This window comes from Etheostoma cragini, chromosome 1, assembly GCF_013103735.1.
Source record: "Etheostoma cragini isolate CJK2018 chromosome 1, CSU_Ecrag_1.0, whole genome shotgun sequence".
In the NCBI taxonomy this organism is placed as follows: domain Eukaryota; kingdom Metazoa; phylum Chordata; class Actinopteri; order Perciformes; family Percidae; genus Etheostoma; species Etheostoma cragini.
Genome location: NC_048407.1, coordinates 31,932,599 through 31,956,370, shown reverse-complemented (window position 1 = coordinate 31,956,370; position 23,772 = coordinate 31,932,599). Strand labels below are relative to the sequence as shown.

At 40.5% G+C, this 23,772-nt stretch overlaps 2 protein-coding genes and 1 long non-coding RNA gene across 7 annotated transcripts in view; 1 reads left to right on the top strand and 2 right to left on the bottom strand.

Moving 5' to 3' along the window:
* Window positions 1-1,053, bottom strand: part of crtc3 (CREB regulated transcription coactivator 3) — a 37,518-nt gene extending 36,465 nt beyond the window's left edge. For 4 of the 5 annotated variants that reach the window (XM_034860970.1, XM_034861130.1, XM_034861052.1 and 1 more), the window contains exon 1: window positions 1-1,052. This exon is cut by the window's left edge and continues 184 nt beyond it. The gene's annotated coding sequence lies outside the window, so the exon portion shown is untranslated. The other variant, XM_034861294.1, reaches the window with a different exon arrangement.
* Window positions 1,054-4,535: 3,482 nt separating this feature from the next.
* On the top strand, window positions 4,536-14,564 carry LOC117942034. Its single transcript, XR_004656050.1, has 4 exons — window positions 4,536-4,650; window positions 11,342-11,345; window positions 12,852-12,854; window positions 14,554-14,564. It is a non-coding gene; the product is annotated as an uncharacterized LOC117942034 (long non-coding RNA).
* The window catches only part of iqgap1 (IQ motif containing GTPase activating protein 1), a 62,293-nt gene continuing 44,150 nt past the window's right edge, over window positions 5,630-23,772 (bottom strand). The window contains exons 16-37 of the mRNA XM_034900494.1: window positions 22,582-22,672; window positions 22,272-22,439; window positions 21,518-21,660; window positions 20,763-20,933; window positions 20,577-20,660; window positions 20,412-20,483; window positions 19,999-20,068; window positions 19,228-19,592; window positions 17,859-18,022; window positions 17,540-17,764; window positions 17,024-17,164; window positions 16,808-16,892; window positions 13,925-14,157; window positions 13,610-13,742; window positions 13,344-13,446; window positions 12,328-12,463; window positions 11,476-11,563; window positions 10,514-10,723; window positions 9,543-9,709; window positions 7,188-7,310; window positions 6,231-6,339; window positions 5,630-6,097 (exon numbers count right to left, since the gene is read on the bottom strand). Of these exons, the coding sequence (XP_034756385.1) occupies window positions 5,984-6,097; window positions 6,231-6,339; window positions 7,188-7,310; window positions 9,543-9,709; window positions 10,514-10,723; window positions 11,476-11,563; window positions 12,328-12,463; window positions 13,344-13,446; window positions 13,610-13,742; window positions 13,925-14,157; window positions 16,808-16,892; window positions 17,024-17,164; window positions 17,540-17,764; window positions 17,859-18,022; window positions 19,228-19,592; window positions 19,999-20,068; window positions 20,412-20,483; window positions 20,577-20,660; window positions 20,763-20,933; window positions 21,518-21,660; window positions 22,272-22,439; window positions 22,582-22,672 (3,195 nt within the window). The 3' untranslated portion in view covers window positions 5,630-5,983. The remainder of the gene's footprint in view (window positions 6,098-6,230; window positions 6,340-7,187; window positions 7,311-9,542; window positions 9,710-10,513; window positions 10,724-11,475; window positions 11,564-12,327; window positions 12,464-13,343; window positions 13,447-13,609; window positions 13,743-13,924; window positions 14,158-16,807; window positions 16,893-17,023; window positions 17,165-17,539; window positions 17,765-17,858; window positions 18,023-19,227; window positions 19,593-19,998; window positions 20,069-20,411; window positions 20,484-20,576; window positions 20,661-20,762; window positions 20,934-21,517; window positions 21,661-22,271; window positions 22,440-22,581; window positions 22,673-23,772) is intronic.

Genomic DNA, 23,772 nt, shown 5'->3' with positions numbered 1-23,772 from the left:
GTGGTAGACGGTGCCCGGAGTCTATCGTCCAGAATCTTTCAGTGAGCGTTGCAGTGAACCAATCCGAGTTTTAACACCATAGCAAACATTACTTGTTGGACAAAGTTGATCCAGAGTTAACTCTGCTGGCTGCAGCAACTGAGTGTTGTTGTAAGCCGAGCTAGTAGCTAACGTAGCTAAGCTCCCGTTAATAAAAGTTGTCTTCCTATGCCAAGAGAGCGGAGTAAACAAAGCCTTAGCAAATTAAGTGTGTACAGTTAAACTCTAATAACTTTCACGAAGAATGACGTGTTGATTAAAAAAAGTCAATGTTACAATATGACTTCATATTTCCAGCGAACCACTTGTTTGAATGTAACGTTAACATAACGTTAGTTGTCATTGCTAACAGGAGAGCCGAGTAACAGCTGCGGCTAGCTAGCTAGCCAAGTTAGCTAAGCTGCTGTCAGTGTCATCGGAACAATGTTAACAAACTCACTTTGACAACTTGTCGACACTCGGTCAACATCGAGCAGACGCATATGTAAAGGGATTTGTAGCAGATTTAGCGTTGGTGTTAGAGAAAGTTGTTAGCCTTGATAGATAAACCTCGCTACCAACGTTAGCAAAGCTGCCGTGCAGATGTAAATTGTATTTCAACAAGTGTCCGCTGCTGGTCTTGTCCCGACTTAAAACTGAATTTCGAGTCGATGTTACCGCCACAAAAATGCGGAAGCCTCCAAATCACAAATATTCACAAGTGAAGCAGGAACATAATCCACATTTGTTACACTTAAATCGACATCACAGCGGTTCTTCTTTTCGTCTTCTTGAGTGTTAATCCACGGGCAGCAGAGCTATTTCAGACACACTACAACCCACCGACTCCAGTGGAAATAAACAAGCGACGCCAAAAGAAAAGCTCGACTCCTTCGTCGCTGCTAAAGCAGAACTCTTCCAGAGACCATGCTGCTAATGTTTTCAGCCTTATTATAGCCGTCGGTTGGCAGGGCTAGTGACCACAACTCTGATCCGCTGGCTTGTTATCCTACATACTAGCTACTGCGAGAAAAACATTCCCTCGTTAAACGCCGTCAGTACCGTTGATGTCCACAGGGCGGCGACAGAGTTACTACATCATCAGAATCAGAATCAGCTTTACTGACCAGGTATGAAGACACATACGAGTATACATATATATAGTATACATTTGGAGTATAGTTGCTCACAATGTGCTTACCACATTCAAAACAAACCAACAAACCAACAATTTATACACACTAATATATACATACTCTAAACAGAGGCAATATAGAGAGATGAGTGCAAGAAGAGTCCAATAAAAATTATTTAAATGTGGAACATATTGCAAAGGGTACTGGGATAAATAATATTAAGTTATTATATTATAATATGAACAGTATGAACATTATGAACAGTTCTGAAATAAGAAATGAGAATGATGTATAAATAATGAATAATAAGTGAGATATGAGAATGGTGAATAAATGCTAAATAAATTGAATAATAGTGGAACCAGTAAACAGGTGCTGTATTATCCTGTCTCTCTATGGGATTGCTGATAACATCATCATCATCAGAGCTGAAAGAAGTATTCAGGTTAGGAAAAAAAAGTACTCTGGTTATATACCACACTGCTGTTTGAAAGTTGGTTGTCATCTGTTGTATTATGGTATTTCTTCTTCCCTCCAATAACTTTTAACTTATAATAATTCAGACACCAGATCTATTCTACTTATTTGAAATGTGTATACAAAATGAGATTCAAAAGTTCTTTACAGTCTAAAAGATTGTGTTAAATAATCTTGGTTTTGTCTTTGTTTTTTTATAATTATATTATTATATGATAAGTAGCCTTCACGTGATTACCCAAATCCATATTTATATTCAGAAGCAATAAATCTGCCCGGATTCTTTTACCAGTGACTGCTTAATTATTCTCTTCATATTTAACTGTTGCTGAGAGGCATACTTCTTTCTGCTCTTCAATTAAACCATTGTACAACTTTTTGTCCACGTACAAAACAAACCTTTCATACAAAATAACATCTATTTGTAGACTTAACCTAAAACCATCAAATAGCACTCAAACATAAAGACATCTGAATGGACCCAATCAAGCTTTTGTAGCAGGAGATTACAAATTTGGGAATATCAATGTAAGTAAAAGTAGAAATACTACAGTGTAAAAATCTGTATATGATATACAGATATGATGTACTATCAGCAAAATGCACTCTAAAGTATCAAATGTAAAAAGTACACATTATGAAAAAATGGCTCATTTTAGTTACATTATTATAGAATGTTATAATATTCCGTCTGTATCATGAACAAAAACTTGTAGTTCATCTTCCTCGGAGTGGATTTTAGATATTTGTGTATACTAGGTAGTAATATACCATGCATGATATCACATGAGTGTATAATTTCTTTAATGTAAATAGGATTTAGTAACTAAGTGTGTGGCATAAAAAGTGTACTCTTTGCCTCTGAAATGTAGGGGAGTAGTAGTTTAAAGTAGCACAAGATGGAAATACTCAGTAAAGTACATGTATGTACATTAAAGTATTGTTTTAATGTTGTAGTAGTTGAGAGGGAAATGAGTGAGAGTGCATTATGCAATGTTGGATAAAGATGGAAAAATGTTGGAAATGGTGGGAAAGTACTGCATTTAAAAACTTTCTTAAGTATAAGCAAAACAATATAAATTAACTATATATATATTATTTATACACAGTAAATATTACAACTTTTTTAGTGTTTATTCTCACTTTGTTTAATTTTGAGCAAGGAAGACTGGCAAAGTAAGTTTTTCATTGCATGATGGAAGCTGTCTTTACTTTACGTACGGCAATAAACATCTTGCATTTGGAATCTAAAAGTATTCATTTTGCAGAATGGCACATTTCAGAATCATATATAACCCTACATGATTGGGGATATTATTATTGATACATTAATGTGTAAACATCTCTATGCTGCAGCAGGTAAAGGATTACTTTATAAACTGTCTTGCTGAACTAAATTTCTCAAGCGCAATATTTAAAGAAATAAAATAAAGCAAATATTGTATTGGTACAGGATATATGTAGTGTTAATTGTGGAACTCCAGGAAGAAGGCTGACAACCGATTTTATTCACTTTAAACATCAGAAGGGATTCTTTTCTCTAATGCAGATTATGCTGAAATGAGGACTGAACCCCTAGCAAGCAAGCAAGCAAGCAAACTAGCATTTGCTGTAACCAGTGAAAGCATGTTGGGTGGAATTAGCAAGCTAGCTAGCTAATGCTAACGAGCTAACTATCCAGCAAGCTAGGGGCAGTCAATTAGCTAACCATCTAACAAGCTAGTTAGGTAACGTTCTACTGCTAACAGAGGATTCATGGAAACATCTTTTGTCATGTCAAATTTATTAAGGACACAGCGAAAATAATCACTTCAACCAATTTTTAAAGTGAATAAATCAGCATTGCCTACTTACTGGAGTTGCACAACATGCTAACCTTAGCTAAGTTACTTAAGAGATTCAAACTTTGTTCTCTAAATTTTCTTTAAAAGGCAATTTTTGCCCTGTTCGTATTGTTTTACCAATTCCATTTTTTTAATCATGTATTATTACATTTTCAAAATACACTACATGCTTTTTAATGATTTTTTGAAGGTGGTGGGGACAACCCTCACACTGGGTAAATCTTGACCCCCTGAGATTTACACCTATGAAACTGCACATCCTCCAGCTGATTACATGGTCTGTAATGTTGCAAACATCTGTCACTACCATAGACCGTATAAGAAATGGACAACACGACCCATTGTTTACAAGCCATAGACCATGATGGAGACCAGTGAAGTCACTTAAAAGCCCTCTTTCAGTGAGGGATGAGCGTTACTGCGCAGCCTCCAACTGAGCTTGAAGACGTAGATGCAACCTGTCTGAAAACTGTAAGTCTTCTGGTAGCTGTGCAAGAGAAATCTCAATCATTCTGAATCTTGCAGAGATGGAGGGAGAATGTATATGTAAGGAGATAACATGGCACAGGCTAATTATTGCTGACTAAAATGCTGTTAACATTAGTTACATTACACTGATAGATAGCATAAAAATGGCGCCATAGGAGCTACGCTTAGTGGAGGTTGGTGGCTTACTACCTGATGTGAGTCGAGCGCAGATGTGAGTTGCGCATGCGTCATTTTGCGACATGTAGCCTACAAGAACGTTCTCTTAATAAATCACTGACAAGAACATGCTAATGGTCCAAAGGTTGTTCACTGCTGGCCACAAGTTAGCAATCAATCACAACAAAGACCGTTACTTGAATGGCGTTTGGAGCAAATGTAAGCAATCAAACAATCATAGATTGCTAAAACGGTTTTTGAAATGATTTCCATCTTTGGTTATAGTTTGTAATAAGAAAAGTTTATTTTATCAAGTGCATAAATTTCCGTATGACACGTTATGCCGTTAAACATTTTAATTTGAGCATGCCAAACTCACTTCTGCACTCAACTCACATAGTTGGTAGTGACAATATCAACTACAGTAGAATGTGGACTGACAACATATAAAATAAATAAGAGAAAGTTTGTCAAATTATTTCCCAACAAGACATATTAAAAATCTCTGTATTCAGTGTCCATCTTACACTGTTTTTACAGATCAACAGACATGATGTTGTAGTTACTAAACTGATTCTGGATGGGATGTAACAATTTTGTTTCAGTTGCATGAGACAACCAGCCCATGAGAGATATTTGAGAAAAAAAAATGAATTCCCAGTAAATCAACTGAGAAAGCCAATGACTGAGCACATCTGCACAGTTTTGGAGTGCCATGTCACATCCTGGTTATGAATGTCGGAGCTATAAGTGGCAGCTTAGTTCAGAGCACCAGGGCTGTGGTCATGGCCAGCTCAGTCCAGTTCGAAACAAACCAACTTCCTGACTTTCTTGCCCGGAAAAAAACAAACAGGAAATACCTCTGAGCCAGGACAGACTGGACGTGGTGTAATGTGAATTTGTCATGCCCATGTAACAAAATTAGAAATTCGTTCTAGAAGCATATTTAAAAAACACAAAACCCAATTTTTGAGATTAAAAGCTCAATATGAGCGCGCCAAAAATTCAAAAAGTTCTTTTCAAATTCTATGTGTGATGCCACTTTCTCCTTGCGTAAATATTAGACTGTGTGTGTGCCTGTTAACAATGGGTTGAGGGTCAAATCAAAATCAAGAGAGCGTTGAATCTTTTTCAAACCATATGTAAAAAAAAAAAAAAAAAACTACTACTTCCGACAGTGATTTCAAAATAAAATACGGCTAAGGAGAAAGAGTGAATCTCGTTTTTTCCCCCCCACAACTCTTTCCGTTTTTTTCTTTCCCATTTGTCTCAAGCAGCAACAGAAAATCCAACGCAAAAATGGCCGACAGCAGACGGAGTCACTGAGTCCAAGACCGGGTCAGGACTCGCAAAACACCGCCTCCTGGACTACAGCCCGGCTGAAAATAATACGCTGGGACTTTGGTATTTGCGGAGGAGATGTTTAACAGACCTTTTATCAGTCAGGTGAGCATATAAAAGACACAAAACATGATCTTTTTACATGTAACATACATCTTTTTATAATTAATTAATCAAGGCCCATGCAGAAGATATTCATAATATTTAAAGCAAAACATACAAATCTTAAACTTTTGACCTAGCTGCAGTTACAGACAATAAGACAAAAAAAAAAAAAAAGACTTGAGCAAGTTTCTTGTGGCGTGACAGCTCGAGTTGCACAATGGAGTGTTTCCATTAAGAATAAAGCACATATGGTGATCCACATAATAAAAAATAATCTACATAAATTTGCATTGGCACATAAGAGAAGTGCAGTAGGCAATGTGTAGGAGAGCCAGGGTGGTTCGGGTCAGGGCTTTCTGCAACCCTCAAAGTGGGTTTTGTGGATTAAATCAGTGTCTGTCGCCCTGTTATTTTTTTCTATTTTCCATAAAATTTCTTGTTGAGCAGGAAAATGAGCAGGTTGACATTGATGGTGGCTTTATCAAAGAGCTTCATCACCGCCACACCTTCGTACTGCAGCTGGAGGAGATCCTGAGAAACAAACACATGAGAAGATCAGCCGCAATGAATCAATCACAGCAGACAGTCTCTATAACGCACCAATATTTACTCTTTGGCAACTGTAGGAAAGAGAAGAAAAACGATATGAAAGGAGAAATTGTACCTGATATTCTAACTGTAATGTCTCCAAGTGCACGCCCATGAACTTGGCCTTCACCTCAAAAACTCCAACAGTCTCTGCTGGAGAAATCTCAAAAATAGCATTCTTGAACCTGTGGAGAGAGAAGAGGAAACCGTTAATGTGGTGAAATGAGTCACCATGTGACAAGAAACTGATCAATAACAGCCCATTGATACAAAAAAATGAATAACTCAAGATTTAAGTGGTACATTTGCAAGAAAAAAAACTGATTTATAGGAAAATCTTATGTATTAAATCCGAGTGCAATAGGTGAATAGGTTTGAATAAGTAAGTTTAAGTATCATCAGGAAAATGTACTTAAAAAGTACTAAAAGTAAAAGTACTCAATCAAAAATATCCTAACATTGGAGAAAGTGTAAATGACCTAAACAGTACAATGATTTAGTGTTTAATTGTTTAACCATTCCATTTGGACTTGTAGGTCTGTATCTTGTTAGGAAGTTTAAATAACAAAACATACATGTGTTGTGTACAAAAATCTTAATTTGTAAATAAAGTAACTTGTAACTAAAGCTGTCGGCTAACGTAGTGGAGTAAAACGTACAATATTTAGCAAATGAGCAAATGTACTTAGTTACACTGGACGGAGCTGTAGCGCCTTTGCAAAATGGCCTCAGGAAGACCTTTGTTTTGGCAGAACGTGTGTACGTTCAAAGGTTGTTTCAGTAAAGCATCAGACAACTCCGATTGGACAGATAGTCTAGCTAGCTGTTTGGATTTACCCTGCAGAGATCTGAGGACCAGGTCACCATAGTCCTCAGAAATCCACCGGAGGTTAGACCGCCAACATAAAGAAAGAGGAAGGTAACGGACCCCGGGCTTAAATCCGGCGGAATTTCTGGAGGCAACGAACCAATCCCGGACGTGGAGCGTCATGGATCTAGACTACATTCCACCACTGAAGAAAGCAGTACTCACTGGTTGGGCTGCAGATCCTCTATGGCGATCAGCACGCCCTTCTCGTGGAGGCGAGAGGCGGTGTATTTCTGAGAAACCTGTTTACTCTTCTTGGTCTTGTTGTCGCCTGGTTTCTTTGACAACCTGAGGAGAGACAGAAAGACAGTGTACACAAATTAAAGTTTTGAATGAATTCACAGATACAGGTTATGTGACCCAGATTATGTAATAAAAGGGTTGTAATGTTACAAAGTACAAATACGTCGTTATTGTACTGAAGTAGAATTTGTACTTATCTGTACTTTACTTTGTTATTTATATATCAGGAAACCTTTACTTTTACTCCACTACATTTCCTCTAAGCATCTTTGGTACTCGTTAGGAAATATCTCCGTACGTTGAGAGTGAAAGATTCTTCTTCATAAAACAATTTAATTTACTTAATAAAAGAAGGTGTGGAAATCCTGAAAGTTATGGTTTTCTATGACAAAGCCATAATAAAAGTTAAAATCAAAGTTTCTATTTAATGTAATAAATGTATATAAAAAAAATAGATGTAGCATTGGAAGAAATTCCTCTTTTAGTAATAATATTTTGTTGTATATTTTGCTCTATCTTGATAATATTCGTTTAATATCAGAAAATTACTTTTGATACTTAAGTACACTTAATATCAAATACAAATAATATTCTAAAAGGTGACTAACTTCTACCAAAGTAATTTAACTGGTAAAATACTGGTTCTTTTATTCAAGTATCGCTTTCAAGTACTTTATAAAAGACTGTGTAGTAACAAATACACAGCCTTTCAAACATCACCTCTTTATTATCATAAAAGCCTTGTCATGTTTATTGCTAAGAACGTGTATAGGGTCAAGTGCCAACTACTAAAAATTGAAATAATAATAAAAAGATATTGTCCAACCAATAATCACTTACATAATTACAATTTGGCATATCTAAACAAAATCAACAATTCCCATACGACTGAAGGCCTTAGCTAATGTTAGCAATTCACTGCGGTTAAACAAACAAACCGTCATTATGTAAAAGAAAAAATGGACAAGTAGACAATTATGTAATAATTGTTACAAGCCTAATGTGTATGTGATTCAATAATACAGACTAATTCCCTTTGTGACACCTCCCATGGTGTTTCAAAGCCTGTTCCTTGGTTCCTGCAGTGCTATTTATCTATTTAACGAGGCAGCAGCTGGGCTTAATTCTGCCCTCCAGGAGTAACACGGGCCCTGATTAGATCGCCCATATCCAAACTAGCAGGAGTCTGAGGATCAGCACTGTGATTCACTGCCTGTTAGAAGTGACCCCGCTGGGATTTTGGCACACTTCAAAAATGTGCTTTGAAAAAGAAAAAGGGAAACAGAATGCTCTATTACATTCATACTACATGTGGGAATAAGTCTGATTGGAGTCAGACATCTATATGTAGATATTTCATGACTGCTGCATGTCATTTCCCCTTCTCTCGGTTGTCTCCTCTCTGCATAGCCAGACCCACAGGCGTACTCCGGTCAGGCTAGTCCACGCAGTTTTCCGGGATAGGAGAAAAACGTGTGCTGGTTTAATGGCATTTATTTAAACCAATCACAATGGTCTTAACCCTCATGTTGTCAAATTTCAAATGGTCAAATTTACCCGTTTCCAGTTTGTTTGTTTTTTGTCACAAAAAATGGGCCGTTGAAATAAGGGCTGAAAATGTCAACATAAAAATTATCATAAAACATTTAAAAAAAAGCACCTACAACATTGAAAAAGTGACAAAAATGTCAGAAAAGCGATAATAATGTTGAAAAAAAAGGTATCCAAAATGTGTTTTTTCATGGTTGACGGAAAGACAACACATGGGTTAAGGGGGCTGAGCGCCAGACGGAGCCACGGTGCCGCTGAAAGAAAGCCCCGGGAAGGAAGATGTTTTGGTGGACCGTGTATACGTTCGAAAGGTTGTTTTAGTCATGCAACAGAAAGCTCAGATAGCAACTGCATAGCTTATTTTTCGCATACAATGTTTTCGGAAACACTTTTGTGATCAAATTTATGTAAAATAAGCGAAAGTGTCAAACGAGCCGCCATGTTGGACTGTTCTGAAATCAAGGAGCAGGCCACGAGCGGCGCGTTAGTGCAACCAGGTGCAGCCATCGTGGTTGGAGGAGGAAGGAGTCCCTTTGCTTGTCGGTGTTCATTGGAAAGAAACTGATAACTGCTAGTGGGGAGCCCATCAAGCGTGAATGCTGGGAAACGGGGCGATGCCTCCCCTCAAAAAACACCTCTGCGGACACGTACAGACAGACTGGGAGGCGAAACATGGACCCACACATGACATATGTGAACTGTTAAATAAAATGAAAGATCACTTACTTCCCCTTGCTGGCCAGGTTGTCCATGCACGTCTTGATATACTGATTGTACGAATCAATCTGGACTTCGTAAAAATTGGTCTTTGAATTCAGGGCGGTGTTTGTCTGCTGAAGTCTCACCAGCTCAGCTTTCCTACGCTGACGATACCGCCTCTGGTTTCTGATGTCCTGTAACACGCAAACACATTGAATATAAATAAGACACCGCTTGTTTTAACTGTCCACTTTAGCCCTATTGCATAAGATCAGTATTACCTGGAGACCTCTTGTAATTTGAAATAATTGCAGAGTACGTCATCTTAATCCTGTGTGAATCTGCCACGTCAAGAGTTTGTAAATTAAAATGTCTACCACAAATGACCTGCCATATTTCACCACACACAGTATGGGGTGTGATATTAATCCTGTTCAAAAAGGCATCCCTGTGATTTGGCGTCGTTATTGGCTTAATTTATCCTGTGTAATTGCGCCGCACGCAATGCATATATGGGGGGTAATTTCTAAGTGTAAATCAAATGTCTTATCACGATACAATATTATATCAACAATACAATATCTACTGATATTACAAAGTGTGCCACTCACCAACATGAGACAATACATAAGCCTATTTAATACAACAAGTAACATTAATGTACATTTACAAAAAGCAACTTAAATTTGATGTGTCAGTTTTATTTCTGAGCTCCTCCGGACATTTACATTTGAATAAAAAGAACAAATATAAAGTGGGAATTTCAAAATAAAGCATCTGAAAAATGTAGATATGCATCAATATTTTCACTTTGTATCGATGATGTTGCTCCGTAAAGCATTGAATCGATATATCGATCCAGACCGATTTATCGATCCAGACCAATATATTGATCCAGACCGATGTATGGTGACACCCCTAGTTGTTTCTAAATCGCATGATGTCCTCTGGTAATACTAGTCCCGTGAGAACAGGGCTTTTCAGACACTTTTATTTACCTTGGCTATGTCGTTGATGAGGTCCTGGAAGCGGTTCTCGGGGTGAACCTTCCCCAGCTCTGCCAGCCTCTGCAGGTTGCTCTTGATCTTGTCCTTCTTGCCCTGCAGCGTCAGGCTGTCGTCCACCACCGGCTTCACCCGCTTCATCTTCTCGGGAGTCTTGGCGTCTCTGATGGCTCTCCTCTGCATGGCACGCTGGTACTCTGCTTCCTGTCGTCCGGGGAAAGAAGAGGATCAGTTACCATAGTGTCAGTTAAACAACGTTTTTATAGACCATTTCAAAGTTGTAAACGTAAACATTCTGAAAGACCCCAAGTTGATTTCCTGTTGCCAGACCCTCCTCCACAGCATATTTTATCACATAAAATTGCACAAATATCCTGCATGTTTCATCGCATTTTTTAAGAAAACGTGCCCTATCATCAATGATTTTTCCTGACAACAATCACAAAAAAACTCTGCATTTTTCTAAAATCATCCAATCCACCAAACACCAAATGTGTCAATGGCATAATAAGCTGTTTGGCATTGGCAGTTAAGATTTGGCGAAGTTGTCATACTGTCAATGCATGTTCAAAGGGAACTAAGAAGGCTTTCCATCGGTATAAGATTTATTGCCAAAAAGAATTGTTACCACAGAGAAATAATCTACCAAACAAAAGTGTCCTTACTTTTTGTGCTAAGTTTATACATTTAACATAAATTTGTGAAACTTTCACACACTGAATTCAACCCACAGTACACTGTGAAGACAATAAAGCATGGTATTTTGTCAACAATGATGCATGGTAATTTAGTCTTACTCAGTGTTTTTGGACATTGGTGCAGTCTAGTCATTGTCTCGTCTTAGTCATGTTGACGTACAGTACATACATATTAAGTCTGGTCTCGCCTGACAAAATTAACACTAATTGTAGTTCCATGACAACAGCGGTGTATTGTAGTGGCTTTGTATTTCTGACCTGTTCTGGGCCTGCTGATGAGTCCAGGATCTCAGTCAGAGTCTCCCCAGGTTGGAACCTGATCACATCCACAATGAGCCTCTTGGTGCTGAAAAAATAAAACATTTAGGAAACCAATTCATTTTCTGGAACAACCATATGAATCTACTTTGCTAACCATAAACTATTGATATTACATTGACATTGATATATGACGCTAGATATTGTCTTAATTTAGGGATGCACCGAATCCAGATATTTGGGGTTCGGCCATATACAGAATCCACTGGTTAAGATTCTGCCGAATCCAAAACTGAATACTGAATCCTCCTCCCATCCTCACTCCATTAACACAGGAAACGCAATAATGGAGTAAAAAACGTCCACAGCCTCTAAAATAGTTAAATGTAACAATTTAATGTTGAATTCAGACGCTCTTCTCACATCGTAGGAAAGCACATTGCTATCGCCAGATAAGTGACAATTTCAAATCCAAACCCGAATCCTGGATTCGGTGCCTACCCTAACCCTAACTATCCCTACTTAAATTTAGGTCGTTATGTCGTGATATGACTCGGATGTTGTCTTCTCCTGGTTTTAAAGCCTGTATTACTGTAAAGTGATGTAATTTTCTGAAATTACCAGACTTACTAGCTGTTCTATGATTTGCCCTTACCCACTTAGTCATTGGATCCACATTATTAGTTATTGTCTATCAAAAATCTCATTGCGTTAATATTTTGAGAAAACATCAATTGTCAACCCTACAATATCGCCTCAATATTGCCATCGATGTGTTTGGTCAAAAATATTATGATATTTAATTTTCTCTATATATCTTTTCCCGAATGTGAAACTACCGAATAAGCTTACTTGAGCAGGAGAGTCCGGGCATCCATCTCAGCGTTGGCCTCACCAGGGACGTCAAATTTGTTAGTGAGTGTGAGTGAAACCTCGGTCTTCCCCATCAGCTCTTTGTTGGGGTCGTCAGAAGGAAGAGGATTTTCACCTGAAAGAGACCGAGAGCTGTTCAGATGAAGGGACAGTGTGCTCAAAGGATCAGATGATAATATATGTATGGTGTATCGTATCGAATTGCGAGGTACCCTGTGATTCCCACCCCTGTTTGGGACCAGGCTATTGCTGGAAACAAAAGCGTTTGGCATTTGAAAAGTTACATCACTGATGTTTGAAATGTTTGAGTTTGCTACAATGTAACATCTCAGCATGCCCTTCGGCAGTATAATAGTAAATAGTGGTGCCATCGTAAAGGTGCTGTAGGTAGGATTGTGAAGATCCAGGATTAAGCCCAAAAAATTAAACATGGACAACTTCTCAGTCCCTCCCCTCTTTCCACCAAAGCCCAAAACAGTCCCTTAAGCCCCTCCCCCCACAAGGATGTATGTGCTATCCATGATAGAGCGGGTGTGAAGAGGGGGGGAAGGGGAAGAAACCTAGCCGCAGCTCGTGCCCAGGGCAGGGTGGACGCTATGAAATGCGTGTGCAAGAGCAGTGATAGACATGCAGTTAGACCCCCCCCCTAATTGGTGCATCTGAACAGGGAGTGGTGGATTTTCGCAAATCGCACAACAGGTTGTAGGTGGTGCTTTTTTTATTTATTAATTTTTTAAGGCTTACCTACTGCACCTTTTAAATGCACTATACGGTGTGTACATACAGCACTACTAATAAATATCTAGAGCTTGCACTCAACACTGCACTTCCTTGGATCTTTAGCAAAACATCCAGCAAGTGAAGTCAATCGGATATCGGAAAAAATGGACCGACCTAACGACCGACCAACCGACCTTTCTTTAAGTTTTAGCTAATTTCTTTTGCATAACTGGAACCACACTGACAAAGAAAGCCTTTTGCTTCACTCCACTCACCGATGAGGGACTCTACGGTGGGAACCTCGCCCAGGTCCTCCAGCAGCTCATGGATGGGGTCATTGTGCTCCGGAGCAATGGCGTCCTGGTGGTCCAGCAGCAGCTAACAGGACAGAAGAGCCCAGGCAGTGTGTTAGTCGTACTGTATAAGACAAAATCTCAAAAAAACTAAAACAAACACCTGGTACAGATTGACAGGAATACATGTGTGACAGTGGGAATGATTTGAGACAGAAAATAGCGGGAGGGATGGGGTCCAAACTCACTGTGTGAGTGTTTATAATCTCTCCGATGGAGATGTAGATGACAGGTTTGGTGACAGTGACCAAGTCGGAGTACTCATCCACGTTGAACTTATCTTCAAGTGAAGGAACGTCACAGGCTGCCAGGAAGAAACGCCTGCGATGCAAGGAGGGTTAAAGTCAGAAGAAGAGCTTTAAACAGCAAATACAGCATGAAAGCATCACTGAGGAGAAACTAGACATTTACTAACAGCATCCTGAAGTGCCCCTTTTGGAAAAGTTTTAGCTTCCATGCATCCTGTAAAAACATTGCTAATTCTGTAAAGAAAAACATCTGACCTGAACTTCTGGTGGGAGGAACTGAGATATTCATTGATGGGATTGAGATGGGCGTTGTCTCCCAGGAACATCTTATTGGAGGCGGCGTGCTGCAGCATCTTGGCGACAGAGCCCAGGTTTCGCCGCTGCTCGGTGGTCAGCTGGCCTCCCGCCGACACCTCAATGATGTCAAAGGCATCTGGCGCCACGATGGCCGGGTTCATGTAGCGGTAATACAAGAGGTTCCCTATAATCTGAAACGTCAAAATCAAATGACTCAGTTAATCAAAGTATTATGATAAGAAAAGGTGACATATTTTTTATGCATTGTGAACACTTTTTTGGGGGGATGAAAAATAGCCGTAATGGTACATAAAAAGCTTTTAAAATTGGAAACATTTGATTTTTTGTATGACCACTGATCAAACTATTCAGAAAGATGTAAGTGAAGTCATGCTGCATGATGCAGCCATTAACAGAAATACAAGTATTCCGAAAAATAAGGATTGTCATTCAACTTAAAGGAGCAGTGTGTTGGATTTAGGGCGATTCTTCTGCAAAGACAGAATCTAATAATCTTAACTATTTTTTTCATCAGTGTAAATCCCCTGAAACTAAGAATCATTGTGTTTTCGTTAGCTTAGAATGAGCCCATCATATGCGTTTTGGTTTTATTATGCAGAGCCCACCATGTTGCCCTGCCATGTTGTTACCAGGGGTTGATGCATAGACTGTAAAAGTTAACCCAAGACATCTGGATCGCCCCCTGGTTGCTGGCAGCAGTATATGTTATAAATCTCGCCCCTCTATGTTACCCAATAGAACATGGGCCAAACTAAAAAATGTCAAATACATTTTAGGTAGTTCTTATCACGCTAATGTCTGTTGAAGTGCTCATTTTTCTGATAAGTTTTGTATTTATTAGCTATTTAATGCTATAAAAAACAGTGTCATGATTGACAGCTGTAAATCACTGTCAATTGGCCGGGAGGATATATGGGCAAGACTTTGAAATAACAAGATGTCAGCCCCCATATCCGGGCTATTTTGGCTTCACTTTGGTGCATCGAGAGGAAGTGGAGAGGCGTCCTCCATCTTTGTATAGAGTCTATAGTTTCTACAGCGGAAAACCAAAAAGCGGCTCTAATAAGGGTCTATCACGTGTTAACGTTACCTGAAGGCCACCATGGGTTCTACTTCCCACTTGGAAAGGCAGAGATGAGGGGTATTCAGGTGGTTGCAATCCGCGACCTCCCCGCTAGATGCTACTAAATCCTACCAAGTGCTAGTTTAAGTTATTTAGGGACCACATTGGTTGTCATACCAAAAAAGGTGCAAACGGCATGCTTGTTTCTATTTTAGGACTACTCATATAAACCATGAAGGGAAGGAGTTGAGATTCAAAAGTTTGGTAGATGCTAGTGCAAAAGAGGAAAAAGGCTCTTGACCCTGTCAGCGTGTGCAAGAAGAGGAGGAGAGCCAGAAGAGTGTCATGGGCCACCTTTATGTCAGCAGACAGTGTGAAGGAAGACACCACCACCCCGACAGAGAGGCCGCAGCTGGTCGGCAAGGCGGGGAAGAGCAGAGCAACAGCAGGAAAAAAAAAAGGAAAGAAAGGTGTAAGAAACAGGGAAGAGAGAGCCAGGCAGAAGACGATCAATGAAGAGGCCAGAGAAGAGGAGCTATGGTGGTCAGTTCAGCCAGTTTTCACTTTCTATCTCAGAATGACTGCAAACTATCTCAATGCAGAAGGAGGTGGTGGTCATAGCTGAAGGTAGGGCTGCACAATTAATCGCTATTGTATCAAAATCACAGTATGGAGTACTGCAATATCCAAATTGCGGCTTTTGTCAAACCATTCTGAAATAAGTACTGTGGTGCTGCAGAGACATCCCAGACAACAAAATGTATCCGTAGACTAAGGAGAAGAAATCTTTGTTTTTTACAGATCCCCACAAAAATCACGCTTTAAAATCAATGAAAATGAGAATAATGATACAAAAATGACCATTCCCTCCAATACCTTGAATCACATTGCAATCGTAATATCAGTCAAAATAATCTGATAGATTATTTCCTCATATTGTGCAGCCCTGGTTTAAAGTGGACAAATCTGTCTGTGTGACCTGCTTCTGAATTTAATTTTTAGATGTTTAAAGTGCACAAATCAAACGCTATGTACCACAGTTGTATTGGGTTTGTAGCATTTTCCACCATGCAAGTCTGCGCTGCGTTCCAGAGGTGCCGTAACGCCCGTGAGCAATCGCAGCCTTTCAAGTCAATGCTGATATTCCACCAGCCGCGTCAAGGCGCTTCCCCGAAGTGTGCGTGAAGCGGCTCTCCGCTCCGCTGAAGATATGCTCCAGGTCTATTTTCACGCAAGCCGCGGGGCGTTCCAGTCAGTTTACCAAAAGACACCCCCTATTGTGTATGTCTTCGAGGAGGAAGAACATAAGACCACATTACAGATCTTTTTTAAAGGACAATGTCAGAAAAGAGAAGGCATGGAGTTTAACTGTGGGAGTACCTGGAGTGGAAGGTACAGCTAAATAAACATGAGATTTTTCTTTCAAGTACTTTTAGAGAAAACAAAATCTGTGAGTCGGGCTGCAAGACAGTCCACTTCTGAGTTGCTCTTGGTGTGACGTGGAGGAGGACGGAACAAAACCAGAACAAAGCACAGACGCGCCTGGTGGAAAATCTAGGTAAAGACTCAGTGTCGGAGACCTCACAATCATTTGTTTCATTAAACCGAAATCATTTGCATGGTTAGATAACACTGTGGCAAGTGGGAACTAGGATATAGAAAATATATTTTTCTTTTGGTTTGGTAGAACTGGTCCTTTAAAGACTGTGGGAAGCACAGAGTGACAAACATTACACTTCTAAATTAAAGATGCAAACCTTGAGCAGCTCATCCTCCGTAGCATCTGGGAACTTCTCATGGAGGGTGTCCTTCAGCACCTTGGAGATGAAACGCATCCCATATCTGACAGACAAAAAGACACACAGACAGCGTGAGACAGGCAGCGGGAACTATTTCACTATAAATGTTGGTTCGAAGCAGCTGACTTGTGTCTGTGAAAATGCAGACAGTGATGCTGTAAGTGAGGAACGTACGGGATTTTATCCACCGAGACAATGATGGCAGACAGGAATTTGTCAGTGATGGTCTTCATGTTCTTGATGGAGGCTTCCAGTCTCGTCCTCACCTCCTCGTGGGACATGGCCTGCTCTGGAGTCACGTCATAAGGCAGCTTACTGTTGAGGAGAAGACAGACAGAGACGGAGACAAGGAACACCGTTAATATCATTTCCCCCTAAAGCCTTTTGCTTCACTAGTGTGCAGTAATGTAGCCATGCTTTCATCACTGCAAAAAACACTTATGTAATTTGAAAAAAATGTGCTAATACCAACAAAGAAATCTGTCAATAGGATAAGCAATAATTAATTGATAAGATTTCTTGAAACAAGCATTTAAACCAGGCCACTATAAAACACCATCTGTTCTTTATACTAAAGTAAAAAGACAGTTTATATTTTTTATATATTTATTAATGTACTTTGCATTATAATTTTCCTGTGTATGAAAACAATTAGACAGCCACCCCCCTGTCAAAAAGCCTTAAGCTCACCTGGCCTCTCCAGTCTGCGTCTCCATCTGGTTGACCCAGCCCTTATAGATGTCCACCGGGTCGGTCTTAATGTTTAGCGATTTGTCGTCCATGATCTCCTTGACGACCGGTGCCAGGATCTGCCGCAGCGCGTTCTGTCCCCGCGCACCGCGGTGGAAGCTCACCACCATCTTGATGACTGTCGGGTTTCCTGTGACGATCTCCTTCATCTGGTCCACTTTTGACCTGCGGACAGTTGAAACAATTTTAACTGTGTATTCATGGACATTGGATTTAAAACGGTGCTCATTTAAGGATTGTCGCAGTGTTTGGTTCTTACTTGATCTCCTCCTGCAGGGCCGTTTTGAAGAGCTTGGCCAGCAGGTACTCCTCCCTCTGGTTGGAGGCGTAGTTGTACAGGGTGAAGATGACAGAGTCCATAAACTTTGTGGATTTATTCTGTGGCATCTGGAAGATCAGCTTGGCCAGATACGTGGGGTTGGTCTATAGAATGGAAGCAGACACTGGGTTAAATATCACGAGTAAGTTAGTCAGTTAAATGTATTTAAGGAGCGTATTTAAGTGTTTTACACAAAAACATACAAGATCATACATGTAACAAACAATGCATATTTCAAATTACAAAGTAATAGAAAAGAAATAAAGTGAAGATAGGTCAACCAAATGCCTGTTTAAAAAGGTAGGTCTTTATCTGAAAACAGCTGACTATTAAAGGTGGAGGCAGAGCAGTCCAAAGTCGCAGTGCTATGGACTCAAAAGATCGAGGACCACGGGTCTTAATATTGTTGAGGTAGCTCGGCCATGTACGCAGGTATATCAGCCTTGTTCACCAACATACTGTATGTAGTTGCTTTTCCACATCAACTTTTTCCAGCTGTGTTGTGTTGCATTTCAAATGGTATGTCATGTCATTCAATTTAATTTATTTCTAACATATTTCCTCTTATCCAGCCCTCCTTCCTTTTCCCTAAGTGGCTTTGCTTCTTGTCAGGCTGCCATTGAATAAATATAATATAACAATCTGTTCTTAATGAGCTGCCTGAAATAATAAAGGTGAAATGAAACAAAAATAAAAAGGTGCCTGACTGTACAACGCTCTGTCCGTAAGAGTGAGAACTTAAAGTGAACTCTCTCTGCAACAGGGAGCCAGTGAACAGACTTCTTTTTGTCACACACACACACACACACACACACACACACACACACACACAAACACCCACACCCACACCAACCCACACCAAGGCATGACTAGACAGAATCTTATACAGTCTTAGTTGTGATTGTTGCGGTTACAAAGTTAGGCAATAACCATCTGAAGCACACAAGAAGTCTATATTGTTTGAACTAATTGTATGCCTTTGTTGTTAGATGTGGCCACTACATCTCTCCATTAGTGCATGTATAGATCCTGAGCATGAGTGTGTGTGTAGTTCAGGACTGTGTGTAAACTAACAAAGTGTGGACACAGAGTGTAAATTGTAATTTCCCCATAGGGGATCAATAAACAGATTAAGATTAAAATTAAATTAAGTTAAAATTATGGTAGGGCAATCATATTTTATGGGGGCAGTGCCACCCCGTGTCCCCCTTGCAGCCCCCGCCCTGATGAGTAGCCTTGAGGCAGACGGCAGATATCAGGATTTAGAGACAAAGAAATCCAAGATCAGAAAATGTAACTGTAACGTTACCTGTAACAGGTAGAAGAGGTACTGGTAGGCTTCCAGTTTGACCCTCTTCTCCTTGCTGAGGGCCTTCAGGCCCCCCCGCTGCTTGTTCATCATCATCATGTCGGACAGCTGGCCCTTGTTCTTCTTGGTCAGCTTCTTGCTATGCGACACCACCTCCTGCAGCGTGATCTTGTTCTTCACCAGCAGGCCGATCTTGATGTCCATCAGGTTCAGGTCGTTCTCCAGCTGCTGGTTGGAGCGGATGTTGGTGACCACCTCCTCGCGGAGCCGCATCAGTTCCAGCTCCTCCTGGAAGTCCTGGTCGCTGTGGTCCAGCAGATGGACAAACTTCCTCACCACCGCCATCGGAGGATCGTCTGCGCTGACTGGGGGGAGAGGAGGAAGAACACATTAACACTCAAGAAGTGGTGAAAAAAAAAAATTGATACAGCATAGTATCGCTATATTTTTTGTGGCAATAATGAATCAAGACATAGACACCAAATATTCAATCCTCAGAATTTGAGTTTTTGGTACTAGAACAATAAAATCAATCCCATGTTGAAGGTCACTCTCTCTAGTGTCTCTCTCGCTCTACCACACACACACACACACACACACACACACACACACACACACACACACACACCTGTTTTGTTTTAAAGATATTGATGCACACAACAACGCACGTAAGTGTAAACATCAGGCCACTTACATAGTCTACAGCAAGAGCTCTGCGTAGGACCATAAATCAGCTTTTATTTATAGCAATCAAAGTCTGATCCTACTCACTCAGCGTCTTGTAGTCATCTCTGGCCTTGTTGGCTCGGATGAAAGCCTGAATCTTCACCACTTGATTGATCTGCAGTAGAAAACAGCAATCACTTGGCTGACCTTTTTTTCATTTCTTTAAAACAGTACCACAGGAATCCCCTGTGAGCTGACTCGTGTCAGAGTGATAATGATCCGTCTGCCTCGCTCAAAGCCCACAGGACACCGGCTAAATGTCAGCGATGTGTCACGGGAAAGGAATGCACAGTGATTTTTATTAGAAGCTTTTATTAGATAACACTGCAATCTGTTTAATGTAAACCCTCATTTATGTGACAGACCATTTGTCAACCCATTGTCTTTTTTTCCAAATTGTCCAAAACTTAATTTTGGGGTAATCTTATTCAACATGGTTTGAGGCTATGAACACTTACGTGATCCTGGAAGTACTTTAGACGATCCTTGTACTTCTTACGCGCTTGGTGCATCCGAACCATGGATTGGATCTGAGAAAGACATAAACAAATCCTATCAGTTTTAACTGTATTCATATGTCTGATAATAATAGTTAGGTTACATACATTGCATGATAACCTTACCTTGACGGCCTCGTCACTGTGGTCTTTCAGATACTGCTTACGGTCATTGAACTTCTTCCTCTGTTGGTGGCCTTTCCAGTGGGCCTGAGAAAGAAAAGACAATCAGTATAACAACAAGTCCTCACAGCAGACAGCAGTTTCAATGTGTGCACTCAGGACGATAGCTGTGTTACAGGTGTCTCTCACCTGTATGCATGAAACTGCTGGGTCTTGAGACTTCAGGAAGCTCATCCGCTCCCGTTGTCTTTTTCTCACCAGGAAGCCACGGCAACGAGCTTGCAGCTTGGCGATTAGGGACTCGTTGGCCAGCCACAGCTGCTCTCGATTGTAGGCTGTGGTTACCCCGGAAACCACCGACTGACAAGAAGCATAAAGCGACCAGTTTAGCGCAACGTCAAAAAAAAAGAAGCTACGGTCATGCAGTGCTGCATAAGGACAATTCACAATCAACTAAATCAATCAACAGTAGTTCTGTGTTGCTGTATGACTGTAAAGATTTACAAAGAATATGTTAAGGGCCTTTCCTCTTTAACTGGGTTGTTTTGGGACCGATTGGTGAGATTGATTATTGTGAACAAAGTACACACAGGGATACACAGGTAAGAGCAAGTTGAGTTTAACCATGAATCCAGTTCATTCAAAAAGCTCATGTTACTGTATTGCGTCAACAGTTAACTTCATTTAATATTATATGGTTTCTTTTGCAGGGTGCACATATTCCAGCAAAACAAGATCCTTCCCGAGGAGTATTTAGCAGAACCACCGGCAGTGCGACTGGAGCATGTAGCCGCCCAAGAAGATTGTGACTGGTTTAAAGAAGAGCGAACAACCTGGAGCAATTTTTCCTTCTGTCCTGGAAGGTATGTGTGGTGAAGCCAGACCGCCCTCCTTACACAGCGCTGTCGGGATAGGTCTGGCAATGGGAGACTACAGGGACCCACCTGGATGTCCTCCTTGTTGAGCTGGGTGGTGTTCTGCACAAAGCCCTCTGGCTCCACCCAGGTGCCCTCGTTGGTCTCCAGGTTATAATAGTAGTTGTGTCCTCCCTTCACCCAGTGTTTCACCCAGTCACTGCCATTATCACCTGGACAGACAGCATTACAGAACGCAAGGGAACAAGATGGAGGCAATGGACCTAATTAGCAAGTAGCATCATCCCTCCATTGTACATTTAGTTCAGTAATGCAGTGCAACAGGCAAAATTCATTGTAGTTTGAAATATGATTTTTAATTAAAATAACAATTATTCAAAGATGGATTATTCAAAGAATGAAATTTAGATGGTAAATAATAATCCCTGCATCAGGCCAATCTCTGTCACTTTGAAATTAGTTCTGCACGACATAAGGAAAATATTCAATTGCAATTATTTTGACTGATATTGTGATGTGATTCATGATGAGGAAATGATAATTGTTTGTCTCTGCAGCGCCACAATACTTCATTCAAAATGGTTTGACACATTGTTTGCGCCTTCAGCAAATACTGCACCCCCACAGTGATTTGGATATTGTGCTCGTTTATATTGCAATTTCAACAAAATTGCGATTAATTGTGGAGCCCTATTTAAAAACACTGGAAACCACTGAAAACATGTATCATTCATCCACATGTAATCACAATTGCATTTTTTTTTTTTTTTTAGAGCCAAGGTGACTGTCCTTATCCTTATTCAATCCCCAATTATCTCCTCACCTTTTGCCATTTTCTCATTTTTTATCTTGGACAGGTCATCCTGGTAGGTCTGAGCACACTCGGAGGTGACTCCGTACAGTCCTGACCCGGGGTTACGCAGAGCAGCGAGAGTCTGAGCTGGATCGCCAGTGTCCACCGCCTCATTGATAGCCTGGATGGAGCGCGAGACTGCAGACACAAACACACAACATCAGCCCTTTGCTGCTCTTCACGGTGTCCTAACATCAAGAACTCTTGGCAGAATGTGGGTAGTAAATGTTCTGCAATCTTATATATAACATAGATTCAGTTAAATGAAGTGTGCGCTTACACTGCAAGGCCTCCTGTGTGTCCTGGTTTGCCTTCAGAATGGCATCCTGGATCTCATCCAGCCACAGCACAGCAGAGGGGTCCTGGGTCTCCTGGAAGGACACAGCAACATATGTTCAGAAACTTTAAACCAAAAAAAACTTGTATTCACTTCATGCATTGCACAGTGACAGGGCGGTGTAAACCAGACACACACTTTCACAAAAGGCTTATAAAGTCTATTGATTCCCATTGTCGCTCGATCTGTTAATTATTTTCTTGATTAATCCACCAGTTGTTTGATGAAAAAAAAATGTGGATCAGTGTTTCCCAAAGCCCAAGAAGACGTCCTCAAATGTCTCTTTTTGTCCACAACTTAAAGACATTCAGTTTACTGTCACAGAGGAGAGAAGAAACTAGAATATATTCACATTCAAGAAGAATTCTGACCTTTTATTTTTAAATAAATGAGATAAAACGATTAATTTATTATCAAATTAGGTGGAGATTCATTTAACACAACTCGATTAATCTTTGCAGCTCAACTAAATCCAACGCCGTTTACACACATTACGAAATGTAGTTAAACCTAACTGCATCCAGATGGCGTACTCTGTCTGCAGCTGTTTGCTACTTGTGCTTCTGCTTTCTAGAGCGCGTTGAAACAGGCAACTCATTTGGTTTGGGTTTCGGCCTCCTCCTCCACGTGTCCCGCCCCTTCACGTAGTGCTTTAAGGTAGATGAGGAGGTGTGTGTGTGCTGGTCTGAATGACTGATATCAGAACTTGAAGGAAGATTTCTGTTGCAAAGGGAGGGGAGTTGGCTGCTGCAACAGCATGCACCAGGAGGACTAAAATGAATGCATCTTTATAGTAAACAGAGCTGTACCTGGACGAGCGCTGATTAGGGTTTGTATGTTTACAGTTGGCGTGGTAATAGATATTTGTGTGTGGGTGATGAGTCCCTGCAGCTGGCGGGAGACAGGGTGTGGTGCCAGAGAGGGCGGAGGGACTAGAGGAGGACTCTGGCGTAGCTTGATGTAGTTCACTACACGTTTCAAGCACATCATGCAAATAAGAGGAAGTGAAAGCTGAAGGGGGTTGGGTACATTAGAATTCATCTTTCTAAACTTTTCTTCCGCAGAATTTTTCCTCTCCTTCCTTCATCCTTTAAAACCATGAGGTCATTCATGACACACGCACGCACGCACGCA